Source organism: Mercenaria mercenaria, chromosome 1 (genome assembly GCF_021730395.1).
Source record: "Mercenaria mercenaria strain notata chromosome 1, MADL_Memer_1, whole genome shotgun sequence".
NCBI classification, from domain to species: Eukaryota; Metazoa; Mollusca; class Bivalvia; order Venerida; family Veneridae; genus Mercenaria; species Mercenaria mercenaria.
This window is the reverse complement of record NC_069361.1, coordinates 11143878-11160747: the sequence shown is the minus strand read 5'-3', so window position 1 is coordinate 11160747 and position 16870 is coordinate 11143878. Positions and strand designations below refer to the sequence as shown.

Genomic DNA, 16870 nt, shown 5'->3' with positions numbered 1-16870 from the left:
TTCAAAGAAAGGAGAAAATTGACATTCTTTTTGTTCTTCTACCAATATCTAACTTATTTCCACACACTTTAATCATTTTAAATGTCATATACACATTCTATGTCAAACTTGGTGGAAATGATCATGTTGAAAAATTTCTTCCCAACTGTGGCCAAATATCTTTAATGTCTGCATATAACCTGAGAGAATACAGGCTCTAATGTTAGGTATAGACAAACACAAACACAAAAGACAAAGACACTACATGTAACTTCAATATTTATTCAACCATTTTCTCCTGTGACAAACATATGAACAGATTTCTGAGAATGGATCATTTTTCCAGCACGCTCTGTACCAACAACTTCCGCTAACTTCTGTGCATCAAATTTTGCATAGATAACAGTACAAGTCTGATTATCAACACGATGTTTGCTCTTTGCATCATGCAGCATATTGCACATCTCGCTGTATAGGTTTGGATATTGTGGTAGGCCATAAAACACAATGTGACGAATTCCTCTCAATCGTACCCTGTGAAATCATGAAATAAATACTGCAGTGCATAGTACTATTTTCTTTAAGCAACAACAACTTGTTAAATGTCAACTTGGTGATAAGTTATTTAATGTAAAGTGTAAACGTTTTGTTTCTGACTGAAGGAAATCTGGAAAATTATCACAACTTCACATTCTGAATATTATTCCTATGATGTTTAATAAACCTAGGCATAATACTTTTTGAGATAAAAGCGACACAACTTATATATTTTTATGCATATTTTTGACTGTCAAGGGCCATAACTCTGGTCTGACTGAGTGATACCTGAGACATATGACACAAACTTAAGCCCTTTTTATGCATATTTTTGACTAAATCATGGGCCATAACTTTGGTATGGCTGTACGAGATCCAAATTAAAAACCATGGTGCACAACTTGCCCTGCTGAATAACAACCATGTGAGGTTTAATGATTCTGGGTCAAATACTGTTTGAGAGAAGAATGACACAATTTCTGACAGACGGAAGGATGGATGTGCGAACAAGGGCAACTCGAAGTGCCCAACCATCCAAAAAATTTGGAGTGGGGGGGGCACACAAAGTTTAGTATAAGGAATCAAACAGCTACCTTTTGTAAAAATGGAATCTTTCTGTATACAGCAAATATGGAACTTTTTTGTGGTAAAACAGGTTTCTTGCTGTGTTAACTGTTTTGTCCTTGGAATACCTGTGAAACAAGGAAGAATTCTGTCAAAGTCATCTACAAGGTTTGAGCAAATATATTCAGATTTCATCCACATATTCTCATTCAAAAATGCAAACATGCATTAGTGTACTAAGATGTTAGAAGAATTTGAACTCTTCAATGAGAGATAGATAATCTCTAATCATTTCAATCTGTTACAAAATGGCATTTTTGTCTTTATCATGTTTCTTGGCTTCAAGTATGTATTTTCTGATACCGCTGAGTGAACTACAAATTAATACATAGAATATCTGTACTGAGATAACACCATGTACATGTACACGTACGTTGTCTCAGTCACACTTGACTATTACGGGAAAAGTGTTTTTGTCAAGTGGATAGATATGGAAAATACAGAAAGTTAGGAAACTGGGATAGTGAAAAGTGAAAGGTAGTTATGTGTTACCCAGCTACATTTTAACAAAGCGTCATGCTTCTTGTGCACTGTACTTTCCCCTAATGTCATAGATCTTTTACCCAATTTGAATAAATATCCTTCAGACCTTTTAGAGAAATGACTAGGGCAACTTAATTTAACAAGAGATCACAAAGTGATCTTGGTGCCCACCAATGAGCCATTTTTGAATGTTCCAAATTTCAAGACTAGCTCAAGGTCAAATTTCATTTCGGTACACAACACTGTGCATGTGGCCCATGCATGTGGTCCAAATTTGAAAGCTGTAGCTTGAGAAATGTGAAAGTAGGTCACTAGATCAATTTCAAGGACAAAGTTCATTTCGGTACAATAAACTATGCATGTGCATCAAATTTGAAGGCTGTACCTTGAGAAATGTGAAAGTAGGTACTAGGTAAAAATCCATGTCAAATTTCAATTCAGAACACAAAACTAAGCATGTGGTCCAAATTTGAAACCTGTAGCTTGAGAAATGTGAAAGTAGGTCACTAGGTCAATCTCAAGGTCAAAGTTCATTTCGGTTCACAAAACTATGCATGTGGTCCAAATTTGAAGGCTGTAGCTTGAGAAATGTGAAAGTAGGTCACTTGATCAAAATCAAGGTCAAATTTCATTTCGGAACACAAAACTATGCTTGTGGTCCAAATTTGAAGCCTGTACCTTCAAAAATGTGAAAGTAGGTCACTAGGTCAATGTCAAGGTCAAAGTTTGTTTCAGTACACAAACCTATGTGGTCCTAATTTGAAGGCTGTAGCTACAGAAATGTGAAAGTAGGTCAAGATCAAGGTCAACTCATGTCAAGGTTCATCTTGCCACTCAAAACTATACATGTGGTCTAAATTCAAATGTTGTAGGTTATGGACAAGAAGATTTTATGTTTTTCCCTATACAAGTCTATATGAACCATGTGACCCCTGGGGCAGGGCCATATTTGACCCTAGGGGGATAACTTGAAACGCGGCAATGCCACGAAACCAGGTTTTCAACACTTTTCATAAGAATAAACAAGAGTGCCAGAATGTCACAATATACGCCCGTCACAGCAAATTTCTTTACTCTAGCACCTGTATTTGCAGATGTAATTTTAATTTTGTGGTTGTTTAGTAATCATTGTAATTCTTTTGTTTTTCTAAGTCCACAAAAAAACTCCTTACCAGGTAGAGATACCTTAAAATACACCTAAAATTAGAAAGTAACAACTATGTTGTACCACAGAAAAGTGGTCTTGGTTTTTCCCTACGGTAAATTATAAAAAAGTTACAATATAAGTTATTTATAGTAACAACTAAGGGAAGTTAATCTTAAAAAAAAAAAAAAAAAAAAAAAAAAAAAAAAATTGTTAGTCCACACAGAAATCCTTACCAGGTAGAGATTGGTCAAAATACACCTCAAAATTGGATGTAACATGCATGTTGTACTACAGAAAAGTGGTCTCGATTTTTCCCTATGTCTAGTAATGAAAAAGTTACAATATAAGCTATTTATAGTAACAACAAAGGGAAGTAATTCTAAAGAAGGGAACTGCGCAAGACACTTCGTCTCATGATGGTGTATAATTGTGCCAAGTTACATCAAAATCCCTCTATGCATGAAGAAGATATGCATCCAGACAAAGTTTTCATTCTTGTATCCTTTGACCTCTAAGTGTGACCTTGACCTTAGACCTAGGGACCTGGTTCTTGTGCATGACACTCCATCTCATGATGGTGAACAATTGTGCCAACTTTCATCAAAATCCCTCCATGCATGTAGAAGATATGCTAACCCTAACCCTACCCTAACCCTAACCCTATTTTTAGTAACAATGACCTTGACCTTGATCCCAGAAACCCCAAAATCAATCACAAGCTCCAACTTTTTATAAGTTTTCTATACACCAAGTTTCATCATGATAGCTCATTCCTAAGTTAAGTTATTGACCGGAAACCCTTTTTCTATTTTAAGTAACAGTGACCTTGACCTTGATGCCAGAAAACCCAAAATCAATCCCAGCCTTTGTCTTGATATAAGCTACATACATACCAAGTTTTATTCAAATATCTTTACCGAAACAAAAGTTATTGACCGGAAACCCTTTTTCTATTTTAAGTAACAGTGACCTTGACCTTGACCCCAGAAACCCCAAAATCAATCCCAGCCTTTGTCTTGATATAAGCTACACACATACCAAGTTTTATTCAAATATCTTTACCGAAACAAAAGTTATTGACCGGAAACACCAGTTTGACGCCGCCGCCGCCGCCCCCGCCCGCCCGACCGACATCTACCCCAATCTAATAACTCAGGTTTTCAACGAAAACCAGGTTAACAAACTTTGTAGAGAACCACAAGATGATGCTACATTACAAATATCAAAGCCCTAGGCTTTGTGGTTTGGACAAGAAGATTTTCAAAGTTTTCCCCTATATAACTCTATGTAAACCATGTGACCCCCAGGGCGGGACCATATTTGACCCTAGGGGAATAATTTAAATAATCTTAGTAGAGAACCACTAGATGATGTCACATACAAAATATCAAAGCCCTAGGCTCTGTGGTTTTGGGAAACAGGTTTTTCAAAGTTTTTCCTTATGTAAGTCTATGTAAACCATGTGACCCCCGGGGCGGGGCCATATTTGACCCCAGGGAAATAATTTGAACATCTTGGTAGAGGACCACTAGATAATGCTAAATACCAAATATCAAAGCCCTAGGCCCTGTGGTTTTGGACAAAGTGATTTTCGAAGTTTTTCCCTATATAAATCTATGTAAATTATAAAAATAAACAAAGGGCCATAACTCACTCAAAAATTGTTGAACCAGTCTGATTTTCAGGGGGACACAACTAGGGTATTAATACATCTTTCTGACAAAGTTTGGTCAAAATCCCCCCAGTAGTTTCTGAGGAGATGCGATAACAAGAAATTGTTAACGGACGGAAGGACGATGGACCACGGATGCGGAGTGATTTGAATAGCCCATCATCTGATGATGGTGGGCTAACAAGAGCACTGTCTATGGCGAACCCATTGCTCGTCTGCAAGTGCTGTTCAGAATGTAAGGAAAGAGTTACAGTTCAGAATTTCTAACTATAAAAAGGGCTATAATTCTGACAAAATGCAGGTAAGAGTTATGGTTCTTGGCCTACACAGTCAACTAATGATGATAAACAAGTGTGCAAAGTTTTAAAGCTGAGAAAAGGCGGACCTAAACAAAATTTTTTACCAAGAGACTCAAATTTTCTAAGTGAAAAAAGGGCTATAATTTTGACAAAACACATATCAGAGTTATGATTCTTGGCCTACAAAGTCAACTAATGATGATAAACAAGTGTGCAAAGTTTCAAAGATGTAGCTCTTATAGTTTTTTGAGAAAAGGCGGACATGAACAAAAGATTTTACCAAGAAACTCAAATTTTCTAAGTACAAAAAGGGCCATAATTTTAACAAAATACATATCAGAGTTATGATTTTTGGCATACAAAGTCAACTAATGACGAGAAACAAATGTGCAGAGTTTCAAAGCTGTAGCTCTTACGGTTTTTGAGAAAAGGTGGACCTAAACAAAAAACTTTAAACAAACGCCGACGATCAAGTGACGACAATGCCTTGTAGATTTTTTTTTAAAAATCAGACGAGCTAATAAAAGGTAATAATTCAAAAAGAAAGCAAGATGGAGTTACGTTTTTTATAACTTGCTCTCATTGTCTCCTGTCACTATATGAATGTTCAACAAAATTTCTGATACAATTTTAGAGATATCCTTCATATGAAAAAGAATAACTTTTATAATAGGAGGTAATTCAAAAAGTAAGCAAGGTAGAATTATGGTTCTTTTGCACTGCACTTGCCCTTAATTTTCTCTGTCTTTGTAAAAAGCTTGAATAAATTCCCTCCAGCACTTTTAGAGGAAGGGCCCACAAAACTAATTTAATAAAGGAAATAATTAAAAAGGGTAAAATTGGTACAATTATGGTTCTTTTACAGTACACTTCCTCTTAATGTGTTCTGTCCTTGTGTGATGGCTTCACAATATCCCTTGAATATTTTCAATGTTATGGTTTGAAAAAGGTGTGCAGAAATGGACAGGCCTTCTGCTAAAAGGTATGGCTCTAAATGAAAATACTTAAAATATATACCATCAATGCATCCACTGTCTACTGACAGAGTGGAAGGGAGACAAATCTGCATCAAGTATTCAAGACAGTCAAAGAGAAATTGTTTCTGCATGTTAAACTTGCACTTGTGAGTTAATGGAGGCCTTCTCCCAAGTTTCCTATTCATATTCAGGGACATGAAATTTCTTGGACTTACTGTCCTGAGTCAAGGAAGCAGATTCATCCTTATGTCTTGCTTAAACCAACATCGTAACAGACAGTAGTGACCATACTCATTATATAACCTCAACACTCTAGTTAACATTAGATCTTGAGAGTTATCATTACAGTTAGAACATACTCGCAAATCTGTACAAAGTTGATTTCCTCCCTCCGGAAGTAGTTCCTCAGTCTAACAAAGTCAAAGTATGATGGTACAAATATCAATGTCTGTGACATTCCAGCATCTGAATGGTGGGGTAACACCTGAAAACAGATCAATACTTAACCTTTACCTTGCTGGCAGCAAACGATTCTGCCTTTGCGACCAGTGCAGACCAAGATCAGCCTGCACGGAATCATGATCTGCACTGTTCGCTGTCCAGTCAGAAAATTTTCAGTGAACACCCCTTTGAATAGAAAGTGGTACTGCTCAGACTGAATGACGGATCAGTCTATTTTAGAAATTTAGCAGGCCAAGGGTTATGACAGAAGACTGAAATAATGATAAAAATCAATCAGCTTTCAACTGCTTGGCAAGCATTTAACAGCAGTATTACCTGTACACAATGACAAACAATTATAACAGGGGCAAACATTTTACTAAAACAAGTTAGACAAATAGAACTTTCCCCTCTAACAATGCTAAATGAGATACCAGCTTACATACAAATTTCTAGATATATGCAATATATGTCACCTAAGATATACCCAAAGATAAAATGTTGTTTATAAACAGAAATATGATCTGTGCCTTGTATACCTTTTTAATGAAGAAATCAAATCTGTCATCTGGTATCTTACTATATACTGTGCTGTCCAGTCGGTGAAACACCTGAAATCATATGTAAAATCAATAATGTACTCCTTTTCAGTTAAAGATGTAAATGAAGCACACATTCAAACTGAGTGGTCACATGTTGACAAGGTTTCAAAACAAGCTTCACCTTAAATCTGGAAGACTCCAAAAGACTATGTTACTGTTACAACTAATTTTAGTAAGATTTCATCCAGATTTGTTGCATTTAGTAATGCGTGACAATAATTGTGTATCTCACCAACAACATGTTAGGTATGCAACTTCATATGTCAAATAACATTTATGTAAAATTTCATGACTCTAGGTATTGAGCAGACAAGAAATAATTATAACCTTACCAACTGATCTCTAAGTGTAGTCTTGACCTTTAAGCTAGGAGTATATATGTTGCATGTGACATGTCTTATTATTCATTACAAAATCCAACTACAGCTATCACTAAAGCTGGATTAATATCCCAAGATGCTGCTTTGACATAGGTTAAATAAATATGTGATCATGACTTCTGACCTTCAAGTATGATCTTGACCTTGAACCTAGTGACCTTGGTTGTACACCCTGTAAGTCATCTTGATGAGGTCAACAATTGATGTCAGTTTTATGAAAATCCTTATAGATCAGACACAAATAACACCCTATAACAGCAACCTTGACCTTGGACATTATGACCTGACTTTTGCACTCTACATGTCATGTGGATGAGATAGACAGATGATGCTTATTCTATGAGAAGCCTTCCAGTGTTTAAGAAGATATGATACAGACACAAATTTAAGCTGTTTGATCTTAGACCTCGAAGTGTGACTTTGCCCTTGAACTAGCGATCTATTTCATATGCTCTGCATGTCGTCTGGATAAACAACTGATGTTACTTTTACCAAAATTTTTCAAGTGATTTAGACAATATAGAGTGGACAACTAGTTAAGTTATTTGACCTTTGACATCCAAGTCTGACCATGACCTTGGACCTGGTGACCTGTGTTGTGCGCTTTACACTCTCTTGAAGAGGTAAGTAACTGACACTAAATTTATAAAAGTTTTTCAAGTAGTTTAGGAGATATAAATTTAACCTATAAGGCCAATGACCTCTAAGTGTGTCCTTGAACTTGTAATCTAGAATGTCTGCTCTACAGGTTGTATTGATGGGGTTAACAATTGCTGCTAGTTATATGAAAATCTTGTGATTAAGAAGATATGGAGTGGACACAAATTTGACTATTTGTCTTTTAACTTCCAAGTTAGCCATGTGCACATCATCTTGGTGAGGCAAACAAATGATGTTACATTCATGAAAATCTTTTAAGTGGTTTAAACATCTTAGAGCAGATATGAAATTAAGCTATTTCACCTTTGTGACCTTGACCTGTGACCTTGACTTTGGACTAAGTGACCAAAGTTATGTCCCTTGCGTGTGGTCTTTATGTGCTTAACAACTGCTGCTAAGTTTATGAAAATTTGTCCAGGGATTAAGAAGATATGGAGTGCACATGACGGACAGACGAGCGGGCCAATGGATGGACATGCCTGACACCAACATAGCCCCATATACTTTTGTATCTGGGGTATAACAATGCATGACACAGTCTCACCTGGACAAGATTTTGTGCACATACAAACACCTTAATCTTTGACCTCTAAATGCGATCTTGACCTTTGATCAAGCGGTCTGGGTGTTGCATGAAACATATCAACTTATTTTGGTAATTATTTCTACCAGGTTATTTTAAAATCCATAAAATACTCTAGACAGTTATCGGCCAGAAAAGATTTTGTACACACAATTAAAATTGTTGATATTTAAATTAAGACATACCTGAGGTAGCTGTGCTGTAATCTGACATATAGTCCCTGTACTTGGGGGTCGTATGAACTCATTCTTTCCTGCAAAATCTGTATTCCAAGTTAAAGACAATATGCATGTGCTGATTTACTAGGCTTAACTTTAGGGTTTCACTGGAAAGTTTTTGCTTCACTTAAGTTTCTATTTATTAACAGATATGACTTCAGATTGACCACATGTACAAAATGTTTTTTTCTTATCCCACTTGACAGTTAATATGCTGTTTTGCTAAGTCATTAAAAACAATTCTACGAAAACCAAATTTCTGAAAGTTGTTTTATACTGTGACAAATAAATGGTACAAGTACACAGTCACTGACAACTGAAGTATTTCAATACAAATGCAGCTGTAAAAGACTAATGCAGTAAGAACAGGAAGGATACTGTGACAGTGTTTATTGAACAGTGCAGATATCTCTGGTACAGGGACAGATCGGAAGATTAGACTCTGTCGGTAATACTTGCCCCTGAAACAACAACAAAGCAATATCATTTGAGGTTACAGATGAGCAACAAATGTGACTGATTTTTATTGTGAGTGTGTATCAAACTCAACATCAAATACATGCACAATTCTTTGAAAATTGAAATGTGAAATCCCATGATACATGAGTTACCAAAATTGATATATTGTTCTGTATTTCTGGTGAAGTGAGCAATGTCAACAATGACAGAAGCTTTTTTCCTCCCCAACCACCATTTCAAAAAGCTACATCAAGAAATGCGGCAACTCCATGAAACCAGGTTTTCAACACTTGTGGAAGTTGCTCTTCTATTTTAGTAACAGCGAACTTAACCAGAGTGATCACAATACAATACCAATTTTTGTCTCAACGAAAGCTATCTAGACATCAAGTTTGGTCACAATAAGTCTAGGGTTTCCACTGGGCACATTTTTTTTTCCGCCACTTAAATTTTTTAAAGAAAAAGTTGCGTGCAGCAGAGGATCAATAATGTCGAAAAAATTAGAATGAATATGATATCACTCAATTAGTTCAGTTTTTTTAAATTTATTTTCTACATTCCACAAATAATCAGTTCAAAATTATATACCATTTTTTTCAATCTCTTTTTCATTTCATACATTAACCATGCAATTTGCTCTTGAACCAGTCTATCCTAATAAAACATTGAATCAAAAATAGGTTTTAATCTTCTCAACCATTTTCAAAACAAATCTATAAAACTATCCCTATATATAGTTTGCCAATTAATACGGATTATCTGTGACATGCTGTGTATAATTATTGATCAGTGATAGTTGGAAGTCATAGTCCCAATCCAAACCTTTGTCTCAATAAAAGATATCTATACACCAAGTGACTTTGACCTTGACCTGAAGGAATCTAAAAAACACAAGAAAAGGTAAAGCTTGGATTGCTATTTGAACCACTACTCATCCATTTAACACTACAAAAGGTTCATAAGATCAACCCTTTAGCCCACTGTGCAATTGTGATATTTTCTAAGTATGCACAATAATTTAGTTCTGCTGACTTTGAACTTGATCCCACTGACTTTGTTAATAATATAATACCAATTTTTGTTTACCTATAGGCAAACTTCTATTTCAATACAATAATCCAAACTTCTAATCCAAGCATGCCTGCTTAGCTCAATAGAGTGCAGACCTACTGATCACGAGGCCATGAGTTTGATCCTCGAGCCAGACAGATGTTCTCTGTAACAATTTGATTATATTGATAAAAAGACATAGTGTCTAAAATCATTCACCCTTCACCTCTGATTCATGTCGGGAAGTTGGTAGTTACTTGTGAAGGACAGGTTTGTACTTGTATAGAATCCAGGAACATTGGTAAAATAAACAGTCTGTCGTTACCTAACCGAAATACTGTTGAAAAACAAACAAATCTGTTAATAAACCACCGAGCCCAAATACAATCCCAACCTTCGTCTTATTTTACACACATTACATGTCAAGTTTTAGTTTAACCTTTAGCATGCTAGATAAACTGTCGTCTGCTGGGAATGTCGTCTGCTTAAATTGTAAAGTTCATTCAATTTGCTCCAAAATTGGAAGAAATATTGTCAGAGTAGCAAACAGCTTGGAACCTGATCAGACGCCGATTTAATCGGCGTCTGATCTGGTTCCAAGCTGTTTGCAAAGGCGTTAAATTCGCCTGCAGCAGGCTAAGGGTTAATATCTCAATTAATATCTCAAACCAAACTACAGTTATTGATTTACAACACTCAATCTTATGCCACCCTCCTGCTCGAACAACAATGTTCAAATTTCAATGACTAGGTTTGGTTTGAAAACCAGGTTGAAAGTATCAATAAAACAATCATTAAAACATGATAGCTATGAAAAGACATACTGAAAACATGATTCTAAGAATAAATGAGCCGCACTATGACAAAACCAACATAGTGCATTTGCGACCAGCATGGATCCAGACCAGCCTGCACATCTGCGCAGTCTGGTCAGGATGCATACTGTTCACTAACGGTTTCAATAGGCTTTGAAAGCAAACAGTATGGATCCTGACCAGACTGCTTGGATGCGCAAGCTGGTCTAGATCCATGCTGGTCGCTAATGCACTATGTTGGTTTTCTCATGGTGCAGCTCAAATATGATGTTATCATTCTGTAATATTATACTGCATCGAAATCCATAAAGGAGGTCACACTGGATTAGCACTTCTTTTACAAATATAACAAAGAGTAAACATACCAGCCATTTAATGTCCACATTCTGACTCTAGAGAAATCTACACCATGAGACTCTTGTGGTTGTAAATGTAGATGTTGCATAATGTGCTGTAAATAATATAAAAACATTTATTTCAGCACTTATATTATACATATTGCATAGTGAATAGCACAAGCAAGTTATTTCTCCCAGTACATACATCATCACCTCTATCTATGCTTTTATAGGAAACTTCTAAAAATATGTTGTTTATATGCAAATATATGTGTCATTTCAAACAGAGTAAGACACATGTTAATCTACACAATTAAATATTTTGGGACTGACATGAAATGACACATACAGTACACCCTCAGTGTTAAGCAGCCAGTCAAAGGAAACAGCCAAAATGACTGCTTAAGACAGATGACCTCTTGAGGCTACTCTTAAGTAGTGAAATGGTATTTTCCAGAATTTTTTTTTATTTTACATAAAGTCACCTTACCATATTAAATTGCCAAAAAAAAATGCACCTCAAACTTTAAACATAAACTTATATTTGATAAACTTAGGATAAATAGTAAACATCTACTTCTGTTTAGCATCTCCAAAATGTTACATGATATCACTTAGGCTATAAAATAAAGCTAAATAGAAAAATAAATAGGTGATAATAAAAGTCACTACAAAACGGATTTGCCTCAATGATCCCAAAGATATAGTTAAAATTAAGTGTTTAACCATAAAAGTTAGGTGAAAATGCAATTTTCATCTAGGAAATGTAGGTCTGATTATATACTGTGACCTGCTCAATATTCAGTGCAACAGGTAGGTACAGACATGAACTAGCAAGACTGTAACAATGAATAAATGAGCCGTGCCATGAGAAAACCAACATAGTGCATTTGCAACCAGCATGGATCCAGACCAGCCTGCGCATCCACGCAGTCTGGTCAGGATCCATGCTGTTCGCTAATGGTTTCTCTAATTGCAATAGGCTTTGAAAGCGAACAGCATGGATCCTGACCAGACTGCGCTGGTTGATCTGGATCCATGCTGGTCGCAAATGTACTATGTTGGTTTTCCCATGGCGCAGCTCAAATGCTTAACAATCATATTATAAAAGAACATACTAAAACATGATCCCAGTTCTGCATCATCAGAATGTCTGCCTGGTCTATGATCAACACTTCAATAGAGTTGAGGAAGTCATAGTCCCTCTCCTTGTCCCTGAAATCACATAATGTCATTATTAAATATGTTCAAGTGTCTTACTATCCCTAAAAGTACACAATGTCACTTTAGAAAACACGCATGTGTAAAACTGTTATACTTAACACTGAAAACCCAACTCTCTCTTAAAATAGAAATCGCATTTGACAAAGCAAAGGCATTAAATATTTTGTAAGATTTACCTGTATAATATTGATTTGATCTTTTATTTAAAAAATACCATATATACAAACGCTAAATTAAACTGCCAACGTATCAACAGTTGGTTTGAATGTAAAACGTCACACTATAAATTAGCAAATAAAGAAAGTCACCCTTCTGATCCAATCAGAGTTCTCAGTCCAAGAGGAGAGGCCAGGATGATATCTGCTGAGTAAAACTTTGTGTACAACTTCAGCGTTTTCTTAGCAACACCAATACCAATACGGAAATGATCATCAATGCTTCCAGCAAAAGTTGCCTCAAAATCCTCTACAAACAACACACATTTATATATCAAATCTTTATAGTCTTTTCCATTGGTCTTTACTTAGTCACATGATTAGAAATTAATAGTTGTATTAACTAGTAGGCGGAGCTAAAAAAAAACCACTTATTGACCTCCAATTGTGACATCATAACATTCTGAACACAGTTTATTGGGAAAGAATGAACAACTGCTGCGAATGTTTGATTTCTCTATGTCCAGTTAACCTTCAAGATGTTGTATTTAATGATAAAATATTAGGTTTAGTCAATATGGCGATTTATCAACCTGGAACAAGAGTGGCAGACTAACACAAAATACGCCCCTCACTGAACTTGGCCTAATTCAAGGGCCATAATCCAAGAGTACCTGAGGCGAATTGGCTGGTTATCAAACTTGGCCGAGATATTATGCCCACAAACATTGTCAGCAAGTTTGGTGAAGATCAGATGAAAACTGTTCGACTTAGAGAGCAGACAAGGCTAAATTTGCAGATTTCGAGTAATTCAAGGGCCATAATCCAAGAGTGCCTCTGGCGATTTGGCTAGTTATTGAACCTGGCCGAGATATCATGCCCACAAACATTTTCACCAAGTTTGGTGAAGATTGAATGAAAACTATTTAGCTTAAGAGGGTGAACAATGCTAAATTTGCAGATTTCAACTAATTCAAGGGCCATAACTCAAGAGTGCCTAGGGCGATTTTGCTGGTTATCAAACTTGGCCGAGATATTATGCCCACAAACACTGTCACCAAGTTTGGTGAGTATCGGATGAAAACTGTTTAACTTTGAGAGCAGACTTGCTTTTGGAAGTCTACCGCCCACCTGCCACGGGTGTTCACATAATATGCCCCGCTCTTTCAGAGACGGGCGTATAAAAAGTAATATCAACCTCCAGCTATGCCCTTGGTCAATATGACTTTTCAGGTTGATAAATCATCATATCTACCTTAATAGGCAGTAATTTTATGATATTTTCTTACCAATCACCAATCTTAAAACTGATCACAGAAGTACAGACTGGCTACTCTATATATTGTACTTTTAAAAGGGTGCATAGCTACTTAAACAAGAGCTGTCACAGGAGACAGCATGCTCGACTATTTTGATGCTGGATAGTGAAACTAGGCACATCTGACGTAGTTGGAACTTTCACTGGAGTGTTTAATAACTCCAATGGTGGATGAAGATATTGCCATGGACAATAGCTTGAGTATGTGTCAAAAATATTAAGTAATAGAGAGATAAAGTGTATCAAAATACTAAATAAGTATAATTCTAAGCAAAAAGGGGGCATAATATTGGTGCAAAAAGTTATGCATCTTGTGTAATATGATGAGGGTGATAAGGTGGAACAACTTTTTTAAGTTTGAATCAAACCCATTCAGTAACAACTGAGATATAGTGAAAGTGCATCAAAACTTTAACCAGAAATTCTAAGTAAAAGGGGGGATAATTCATTAGATACTGGTACCAGAGTTATGGACCTTGTGAGGTATGTTGTGGGAGACGGTGGATAAACTACTTTCAGTTTAAATCAAATCCATTTAGTAACTAGAAAATGCTTTTGTAAGAAAGCACATGTCTCCCCCAGTGCAAAGTCCTATAGGCAAGAAGTCAATAGGGGTCAGGAGTGAAAGTCAAAGAGACATTGATGGTTGGCTGCAATAGGGATCATCTACTTGGCATGTCCAGTCATCCCGCTAAATTTCAACACTCTTGGCCTAGTGGTTCTCAAGTCACTGTTCAGGCTCCTGTGACCTTGACCTTTGATCAGATGACCTCGAAATAAATAGGGGTCATCTACTCTGCATGTCCAATCATCCTATTATTTTTCAACATTGTAGGTCAAGTGGTTCTCAAGTTATTTCCAAAAAAATGATTTTACATGAACAGGCCACTGTGACCTTGACCTTTCACAGACTGACCTCAAAAAAAATAGGAGTCATTTACTCTGCATGAACAATCATCCTATAAAGTTTCAACATTCTGGGTCGAGAGGTTCTCAAGTTATTGATTGGAAATGGTTTTCCATGTTCAGGCCCCTGTGGCCTTGACCTTTAACAGAGTGACCCTAAAATCGTTAGGGGTCATCTACTCTGCATGACCAATCATCCTATGAAGTTTCATCATTCTGGGTCAAGTGGTTCTCAAGTTACTGACCGGAAATGGTTTTCAATGTTCAGGCCCCTGTGACCTTGACCTTTCACAGAGTGACCCCAAAATCGTTAGGGGTCATCTACTCTGCATGACCAATCATCCTATTAAGTTTCAACATTCTGGGTCAAGTGGTTCTTAAGTTACTGACCAGAAATGGTTTTCAATGTTCAGGTCCCTGTGACCTTGACCTTTGACCGAGTGACCCCAAAATCAATAGGGGTCATCTACTCTTCATGACCAATCATCCTATGAAGTTTCAACATTCTGGGTCAAGTGGTTCTCTAGTTATTGATCGGAAATGGTTTTCAATGTTCAGGCCCCTGTGACCTTGACCTTTGACAGAGTGACCCCAAAATCAATAGGGGTCATCTACTCTTCATGATCAATCATCCTATGAAGTTTCAACATTCTGGGTCAAGTGGTTCTCTAGTTATTGATTGGAAATGGTTTTCATTGTTCAGGCCTCTGTGACCTTGACCTTTGACGGAGTGACCCCAAAATCAATAGGGGTCATCTACTCTTCATGACCAATCATCCTATGAAGTTTCAACATTCTGGGTCAAGTGGTTCTCTAGTTATTGATCGGAAATGGTTTTCAATGTTCAGGCCCCTGTGACCTTGACCTTTGACGGAGTGACCCCAAAATCAATAGGGGTCATCTACTCTTCATGATCAATCATCCTATGAAGTTTCAACATTCTGGGTCAAGTGGTTCTCTTGTTATTGATTGGAAATGTTTTCAATGTTCAGGCCTCTGTGACCTTGACCTTTGACGGAGTGACCCCAAAATCAATAGGGGTCATCTACTCTTCATGACCAATCATCCTATGAAGTTTCAACATTCTGGGTCAAGTGGTTCTCTAGTTATTGATCGGAAATGGTTTTCAATGTTCAGGCCCCTGTGACCTTGACCTTTGACGGAGTGACCCCAAAAACAATAGGGGTCGTCTACTCCAGCAGCCCTACAACCCTATGAAGTTTGAAGGTTCTAGGTCAAATGGTTCTCCAGTTATTGCTCGGAAATGAAGTGTGACATATGGACGGACGGACGGACCGACAGGGCAAAAACAATATGTCTCCTAGGGGAGACATAATAACTGAGATAGTGAAAGTGCATCAAAACTTTAACCTGAAATTCTATTTAAGTGAAAAGGGGGGATAATTACCAAGGTGCGGACGCAGAAGGATGCCGACGACGGGTCAAGTAGGACAGCTCTCCATACTTCACATAGTCGAGCTAAAAAACACTGCTACTATATTTATCACATACAACAATCCAAGTAAAGGTTAATTACAAAGATACCTGGTTTATATCCCTTCTTTGGTTCTTCTTCCTCAGACAAACCATATTCTTTGTAGAATCGCTTCTTGTTTGCAACAAAACCCTGAAAATATTCAGTCAATTAAGGAAGATTTTAAGGGTCAATATGTCACCAAATCTTTTCATCACTAACATGAGCAAAATCTCTGCATAGGTTTTACTGAAGACATGTTTTGTCTTGGCTGCATTTAATGTCACACCTACACAATTACAGGTCATACGTTGACTTCCTGGCTTTTGGTGTGAAAGAAGTCCCCAGGTGCCCCTACAGGCATTGTTTCAAGTTCAGTTGGGCACCTTTGTTGAACCAACAACCATTCTCAAGCCAGCTGGAGGGCTTCCGCACTTAAAAGAATTCTACACTCTAAGCAAGGTCTGGAACCAAACACAGTGAGGGTTAAGTGATTCAAAATGAATCACCTTCATCACTGCCATAGAGG

General features: G+C 36.9%; 1 protein-coding gene across 1 annotated transcript in view; it reads right to left on the bottom strand.

The window, feature by feature from the left end:
• Window positions 1–245: 245 nt before the first annotated feature.
• The window catches only part of LOC123544993 (U3 small nucleolar RNA-associated protein 25 homolog), a 59651-nt gene continuing 43026 nt past the window's right edge, over window positions 246–16870 (bottom strand). Inside the window, exons 13-22 of the mRNA XM_045331195.2 lie at window positions 16413–16494; window positions 12797–12953; window positions 12383–12479; window positions 11292–11377; window positions 8981–9063; window positions 8570–8646; window positions 6699–6770; window positions 6078–6202; window positions 1110–1208; window positions 246–513 (exon numbers count right to left, since the gene is read on the bottom strand). Of these exons, the coding sequence (XP_045187130.2) occupies window positions 264–513; window positions 1110–1208; window positions 6078–6202; window positions 6699–6770; window positions 8570–8646; window positions 8981–9063; window positions 11292–11377; window positions 12383–12479; window positions 12797–12953; window positions 16413–16494 (1128 nt within the window). The 3' untranslated portion in view covers window positions 246–263. The remainder of the gene's footprint in view (window positions 514–1109; window positions 1209–6077; window positions 6203–6698; window positions 6771–8569; window positions 8647–8980; window positions 9064–11291; window positions 11378–12382; window positions 12480–12796; window positions 12954–16412; window positions 16495–16870) is intronic.